The sequence below is a fragment of the Scleropages formosus genome, chromosome 22 (genome assembly GCF_900964775.1).
Source record: "Scleropages formosus chromosome 22, fSclFor1.1, whole genome shotgun sequence".
NCBI lineage: Eukaryota > Metazoa > Chordata > Actinopteri > Osteoglossiformes > Osteoglossidae > Scleropages > Scleropages formosus.
In genome coordinates this window covers 11,646,365-11,653,945 of record NC_041827.1, presented here as the reverse complement: position 1 = coordinate 11,653,945, position 7,581 = coordinate 11,646,365, and the positions used below count along the sequence as shown (strand labels likewise).

The window sequence follows — 7,581 nt, the reverse complement described above, 5'->3', positions numbered from 1 at the left end:
ATCACGCACACCGTCAATAAGTGACGCATACTCACGATGGGAAAGTTGTTTTTTACAGAGAACTGCGAACCGGATTCGCTGATACAGTGATGAATACCATGAAATGAAAATAACGTTTGATTGGCTAAGACGTTCCATGCGATTCTCAAAGGGAACCAATCGTGGAGGCTGTTATTGGTCGTGGCCGGTAACTAGCGTACACAGTAAAGGAGCGCAGCGAGATGCCGTGCAATGCCGCTGCAAAGGCGACAGTGTTTCAGAAAAAATAACTATACTATCAGCGATATTATTACCTGAATGTCCGCGAACTCCAGTCATGAATCTGGGGTGAGTGGAATTTGATTATCTTTAAACAAATTGCAACGAAAATCAGGTGGTTGTGGCAAAAAGGTTTTATTTTCTTTCAGTAATCCCGACTAACCCGCGGTGTGTAAGTCGGTGTTTGCGGTTTGGTTTCTGCCCTTTCTTCTTTTATACAGCAGTTAGTTTGTTATTTATCTTGTACAGTTTTTATCTATTAAATTCTGTACTCAACGTCAGTTATGCCAGTCACGGTTACCTGATCTTACAGTGATTATTATTATCTGTCTCCTTTCTGTGCACTTTTGCACTGATTTCTCTTCCATACCGGCAGGCAGGTCGTCCTTGCTCTATATAAATTATAATATACATGATTCAGGCAAAATCCCTTGGTCAGGGTTACTACAGCAGGAGGGGGTTCAAACCAACATCCTTAGCGTTACAAGTCCCTGATCTTAACTACACCCCTGCTGCCACGAGGAGATCACTTGTTTAACTGGAAAGTGGTTCTCTCTCTGATGAGTCCAACATTATGCATTAATGTGTCTGATTGTGCAACTAGATGATAAAAATGAACAGGATTTTTAGATTTAATTTTGTGGTGCCAAGATATATTTTCTTTAGAAATATTTGGAAAGGAACGGATGGAAGGATGTCCTTGCTTGTGTAAGTAATGCAGTGAGCTTTGTGTGATATTGCAGTTTGACTTTTTTTTTTTTTTTTTTGCAGAGATGGCCTGGTATTTGCATTTGAAAATGGAAAGCCAAAGATTGTTCTCTCACATCACAGTAAGGGCTGCCGCCGCCTTTTTTTTTTTTTTTAAAAAAAAAAAAAAAACTTTCTACTGACTTGATCCATTAGATGTTTTTTTTTAGCTGCTTTTGTAAAAGTTGCAATTGTTATGAATTATTTTTGTTGCATCAGTTTCTTGTGTTGTCATTTCAGCTGTTCAACTAAGAAATTCAAAGGAGGTGAGGCTCTTAGTTTTAATGACTGTGTATTAATAGTATGTGCTGGGAACAGAGACTTGTATCTCAACCCCTTATAATTTAGCTGCATATTTTCTTGGATGTGAAAACTGAATTAGTATTTTCTATTTGCCATTTGGGGCAGGTTCCTAGTATAGCCAGGCCTCCAAAAGTTCTCTGTAAATCGCTGCAAGGTTTTGATGAAGCCGTGCCAGAGAAACCTCAAAGGGGCACTAGCTCGAGAAGAAAGACCGTCCCAGACGCATCTGCAATCAGGAAGGAGAACAAGGCTCCTAGCAGATTTACTTTTAAGGATACCAGCACAGAAAACAGAGCCTCTCCGCTGGCCAAATTTCCAGCCAGAGCGCGGCCTTCCAGGAAGTCCGAGAAAGACCAGCGGGTTCCGTCCCAGAAGCAGTCCAAGGTAGCTACAGAGAGCTCAAAGGAGAGCATGGTGTGCCTGACACGGGAGCAGCTGCAGATGATCCTCAACACTATCAGCCAAGCATCAGGCAACAGTTCAGTAAACCCAAGCTGCAGCAGCCAGCCCCTTTCAGGTTAGATCTTCATGAACACCTCTGTTTTCCATAGCTTTCATGTCCAGCATTGTTCACCCAAGGCTAACGTCCATATGATGATGTCCTATGTTTTGCTGCATTAGGAGGATCTCAAGATGAATTGAATGAGGAGACCACTGTGAGTGGGACAGAGAAAAGCCACCCAGGGGCTGTTGGTGAATCTGCTCACCACAACAAGAATGACAACAGCGCAGCAGAAAGCAAAGATGACAGGTGGGGTGCTGCTTATTTCCCAGAATACATTGGCCTCTTTGTTACTATGAAGCTGTATGCACTGTTGAATTGAATTAACCAAATTGTATTGTCTAGGGTGATTTCGCATGGGTTGTCACGTGATCTCTTCAGCACTCTGGGTGAAAGAGAAAGGGAAAAGAAAGCTCTAGAAGCTAAGAGGGAACAATGGAAGAAAGAACTAGGTGTGTGCCTGATGAACACTGCCTTTTGAGTGTTACAGAAAAAAACCGTCAAGACCATGAGTATGGTGGATTTATTTTGGGAGTTCTGTGAAACGAGGTACCAAAACGCATGTCGTTTGGCTTCTTTTTGTTTTTGTTTCTCAGAAGAACAGTTGGCTTTGAAGCAGCAGCAGCAGAAAATCAGATCAGAAGCAGAGTTGGACTATAGCCACTCGGGTAAACAGGGTGGTGGAGCTGCATCTAAAGCCACCACAAGGCATATTATTAGGGTAGGGTAAATAGTTTCTATTCAGAAAACGTTACATTGACTAGACAGCTTTTATTGTACAAAGTATGATTATTTATAGAACAACATTTCATGTTGATTTGTTCTGACCTCCAAGCAGTTGGGAGAGGAGACATCATCAAGACCTGCTTCAAGCCTGGAGGATGATGGCAGTCAATCCAAGGCAGAGTACTCCAAGAGCCAACAGGACCTTCCGGCTGCCATTCGCTCTGCCTTTGTCCTGGGGGTACTACTTCAGTCCTGTGCCGAAACACACATAACACACAGTAAACATGGCAGGCAGATGCACTCAGAGGCAAGGTCTGCATCTGTTTTCTTCTTATGCATAATTTAAAAGTATGAGCTGTACTTTGCTATGAGGTAGTCTAGTCAAAATGTGACCTGCCCTGCTGTGTTCTTTTGCAGGAAGCTGCTCCACTGGAACATGCCTTCAGTGCCAAAAAACAGGAGCAGCAGAGAAAGTGGCTGCAGGAGCTGGACCACCAGAGGGAGGAGGCTAAACTGAGACGCATGCAGGAGAAACTGGATCGTGCTCGGGTACCTGACGTCGATTGGCACCAGAGAATAGCGCTGCTGTCCACACCATCGCAAGCATGCTGTGTGACACATGCATGTCCTCCTGTGGCTAGGGAGAGGATCTGGAACGCTGGGCTGTTCATTTTGACTCGCACCCGAAGAGTTCATCTCAGCTGCACCTTGCTGTGGTTGAGCAGGAGCAGGAGCCCCGTAGCACCCTTGCTGCAAGCCATCAGCAGTCTCCTGTGGGTACAACAGGAGAAGAGCATCTGGAAAGGGAGACCATGGATGCCACTGGAGGTGTACTGCCAAAAGCAAGGTCAGCTGCACTTGAGAACAAAACAATAGTGACTGGCCTTTAAGACCAAACAAGTGGAGTGAGTTCGACCTTTGTTGCCCAGCTGGATGTTTAATAACTGAATTGCAGTAGAATTTTAGCTTCTACTGACCTAAATCAAATACTTTTATTTGCACCATACTCCTAGGGTGAGAACTGCTAAACAAAACTGTTTTATCCTGATTGGTCCCCCAGTCGCATTTTGTGGCCTTCTGCTCAGTCAAGTCACTTTTATCCCTAAGTGACAGCGAAAGCTTAATACACATACAATTTATCTGTGGTTTAGATAAAGGCAAGATGAGTAAAATGAAGCCTTAAAATTTCTTTTTAAAAACATTTTTTAAAATGAGTGGTTGTGTTGTTTCCACAAACAGTTTAGTCTTGATTGTTGACCAACTCATCCCATAAACATATACAACATTTTCCATCTTTCCACTTAAACTTTTTTGGCCACCATTTGTAACAGTGCACCTCTTCTTCAATAATGTTAGTTTAACACCAGATGCAAGTTGTAAACACTGGAAGCAAGGTGAATTGGATGTCCCACATTCCTGTTCTGTTAGGTATGCTTTACTGACAATCTGTTGGGTGGGCAGATAAATACAGGTTGTTTTGCTTCCCCACAAAAAGAGAAATTTTAAGAAAATAGGTCAATGAAGAAAAACAACTGGGGAAAACTGTGCCTTTTCAGTTTGTACCACTACTAGTAACTTGAGGAGCTTGTGTACTTTTTAATGTGTTCAGGTGCAGCCTCTTCATATTTAGGAGCATTTTTACTGTCTAGACATTTGCGTACCATGACGTCGCTCCTGGATCCAGCGCAGATTGAGGACAGAGAGAGGAAACGCTTGAAAGAGCTGGAGCATCAGGTGTGGCTTCTAGTGTGAATGGTCCCTCTTATACTTAGGGTCAGTGTTGGTACACCAGATGAGTTTTGCAATGAGTGACGGCAAGGGCGCGTACCTTTTTCCCCTGCCCGTCTGTGTCGGTAACTCCGCCTGGTCTCAGCGTGCCGTACTAGCACAAGTGGAGGAGCGGCGGCGGCAGCGAGAGCAAGAGGCGGCACTGAGGCAGGCGGAGGAGCAAGCAGAGGAGCGGAGGTTGGCCCTTGAGTGGGAGCATCAGCAACAGCAATACCAGCTGGACACACTGCGGCAGAAAGAAAAGGAGGTGGGTTGTGTGCGCACTCAGCCTTGAGCCTCCTCCATGCACCTCCTTTCCAATGATCCCAGATGTCCCTGTGGTGAACAGGCCCTCTTTCAAGGATACTCTTCCTATCCTGAGGCTGTGTTATGCTACCAGTCCCTCTGTAACTGAAGACAAAAGAATCTGATTTTGTGAGGTTAATGCTGTACTTTCTGCAGGATTAGGCTAGTTGTTTTAGCTGTGTTCTGCAGAGCTGTAGAAGGAGGGAGGGTTAAAAAAAAAAAAAGCGCCATTCCAGGTAAAAACTGATTGTCCAACCCCACAGGAGCTCCACACACGGAAAACAGAGGAGCTTTACTTGAGTGTGCAGAGAGCACAGGAGGAAGCAATGAAGGAGAAGCAGCAGCAGAGGATCCGTGAATTGGCAGTCAAGGGCCATGATGTCTCCAAGCTCCTGTTGGATAGGGATAAAGCATTTGTGTCGACACACAGTAAGCAAATGTCAGAGTAATGGCCTCTACTTATTTCTTCTTTGTGGAAAAAAATCTCAGTAAGCATTGTGGGCTTGGTTGTGTTTTTTTAGCAGTTGACAGCAAGGATACACAAATCTTGCCAACAAGAAGTCTGAAGGAAGATCTGCGTAATGAGCCAGAAGGATCCATTGTTGCATTTCCCAGGAAAGACACTGCAGTGCAGACTGGTATGTCTTGTTACTTTCATAATTATTGGTTGGTAAGCTTAATTTCAGTGTAATTTTTCACAGGTGACAGCAAGAAAAATAGAAGTACCTCTTGCTGAACTGTAGTAAGTTTTTCCAGTTGGTTACAAAGTGTTGTAGATCTGCTCTCCATATCTTTAATTCACTAGAGAAATAAAGGAATCTGTTGTGAAGTGCATTTTTTTTAGTACATTTACACCCTAATTTGTATGCTTTAGAGACCAAGCATTTCCGGGTTGGCTCCGGTTCCCCGCGACCCCGTATGGGACAAGCGGTTCTGAAAGTGTGTGTGTGTGTGTTTTGTTTTACCTTCTCATCATTGCATTGTTACATTGTGAAGAGAAGATAAACAAGATATAAATTCCAGTGTGTGGATTTTGGGCTACAGATTCCCATAGCTGCAAATATGACAAGTTGTTCTTCAAGCAAGACTTTAACGCCCATGGTGGCTTTGTTTAAATCCAGACGCTGACTTACTAAGCATGGGATGGACAGCAGGAGTAGCAGCAGTGGACAGAGTCATGGCCACCAGGGTCCCAATAGACTACAGGCCACCTTCCAATGTCAAAAAGCCAAAGCGAGAAGTGCGAATGCTGGAAAGAACCCTCGTGAAAGGGAAGGAGAACGTGTGTGTGGAGGACACACCACAGGGAGCAGACCCCTATGAACCCTTCGCCCGGACAGACAGGGACCGCTTGCAGCGGGGTGGGAGAACGGCGTGGAACACGCGGAGGCCGAGTAAGCCTTTCATACCAGCATCGGAGCGTTATCCCCCAGGGCTGCAGCAGCACAGGCAGGAGAGCCGACTAAGGAGACAGATGGAGCTGCTGACCCTCATGGAGAAGAACAGCACGTCGAGAGCACCTCGCAGAGAACCTTCTCCACCTCAACCCACGGAGCTGCACGGAGCCCTCACACAGAGAAGAGTAAGGCCTGAAGTGCATTGGATTGTATACAAGTGCTAGAAATGGAGTGGTTTGGAATGACGTTGCATTTCCTTCCTGTTCACAGGAGGAACATTCTCATAGTCGTCCTTCAGTTTCCCACCAAGAAAATGGGTACAGTAGTCAAACCTTTAATATAAACAACTTTCTATAGCACTAATGCAGTTGGTAAACTGGGTGTGCATCACTGTCAAACAGGACTCGGTCTCCACCAGTTCCTGCTGTAGAACGCAGGCTTCAGCAGCACACAGCCCTGCCCCCTTCCCCTCCTGCACAAGAGGCTACTGAGCGTCCGCCGTCCTCCACCTTCATCCCTTATGTGCGCACAGATGAGGTGTACCATCTGGACCCTTTGGCACCCATCTCCAGGCCCTCAACGAAGGAGCACCAGCTGCAGGCACAGCCAGGTAATGCCGCACACAAAGGATGCCAGCATTGTCCTCCAGCACAAATGAAGACAACTAAAAGGAAAAACCTCAGTGTCAACAGATGAAGCAGGGTGTTAAAGTTATGCAAGATTGTTGTGTTCAGGGCCTTTTTTTTTTTTTTTTTTTTTTGGTGTTTCATCTTAGGTGATGACCACAACAGGCCTACCTCAAATGCCATTCAGCATGACCCCCTCTTGAACCCACAGCTGCTGAAGAACAAGACGAGACAGCAGGCAATCCTCAAGAGGCTATCTGAACTGAGGCAGGTAAGACTCTAAATTGCCTTAAAATTGCAAAGGTGATACTGCATCCTAGTTCGATGCTTTGTAAAATACATGGCAGCAAATGACGAATTTCTCAACTGCCAGGGCCTGTTGCAAAAGCAGAAAGAGCTGGAGTCAGGATTCAACCCTCTGCTGCTGGGCCAGGAACGAGTTCTGCCCTCCATACACCATCCCTTGTGAATTCACAGGCCTCGGTACTGGAGCTTAGTTCATATGCTATAGACAATAGCTGCATGTTAGTCAGATAACAGTGGTGTGTTTAGAGTATCACAAGAGCTGGAACTTTTTTTTTGAGTATTGCAGTATTTATGGTTTTAAATGTGGATGCTTATTTAAGATTTAAAGGAACATAAGCCAATGAATGTGAATGCTTCTGTGGCGAGGAGCACTAATGTACACATTAGTTCTTCAATGAATAACATCCTGAAGCTCATGCAGAGCATAACTTCTACTGTACCAATCTGAGCCAGAATAAAGGTAACTTTCAATGCACTCAGGTGTCAGTGTCTTAAAGGACTTTCAGCAGACTTCTGACATGTGGCTTACAGATAAAGAAAAATGTGTACAAGCCACAGCAAGTACACATTCACCCCAGAAGATTTGATACAGGCAAGTTTTAATAGAAACTTCCAATTTTGAACATCCTAGTATGTACAAAAA

General features: G+C 44.8%; 1 protein-coding gene across 2 annotated transcripts; it reads left to right on the top strand.

The window, feature by feature from the left end:
• The first annotated feature begins 197 nt into the window (after positions 1–197).
• Positions 198–7,545, top strand: ccdc66 (coiled-coil domain containing 66). Of its 2 annotated transcripts, none has more exons than XM_018725349.1 (19): positions 198–327; positions 1,030–1,088; positions 1,246–1,271; positions 1,414–1,825; positions 1,930–2,059; positions 2,156–2,262; positions 2,407–2,531; positions 2,649–2,774; positions 2,954–3,085; positions 3,178–3,383; positions 4,186–4,270; positions 4,410–4,571; positions 4,873–5,038; positions 5,131–5,247; positions 5,731–6,191; positions 6,277–6,323; positions 6,408–6,616; positions 6,782–6,903; positions 7,006–7,545. In XM_018725349.1, exons 1-19 carry the CDS (start codon positions 317–319, stop codon positions 7,099–7,101), a joined length of 2,799 nt encoding a protein of 932 aa, XP_018580865.1. In that variant the 5' UTR covers positions 198–316; the 3' UTR covers positions 7,102–7,545. The 2 variants fall into 2 exon arrangements, with proteins under 2 accessions (XP_018580865.1, XP_018580864.1); XM_018725348.1 differs by having other exon boundaries at positions 2,646–2,774.
• The last annotated feature ends 36 nt before the right edge of the window (positions 7,546–7,581 follow it).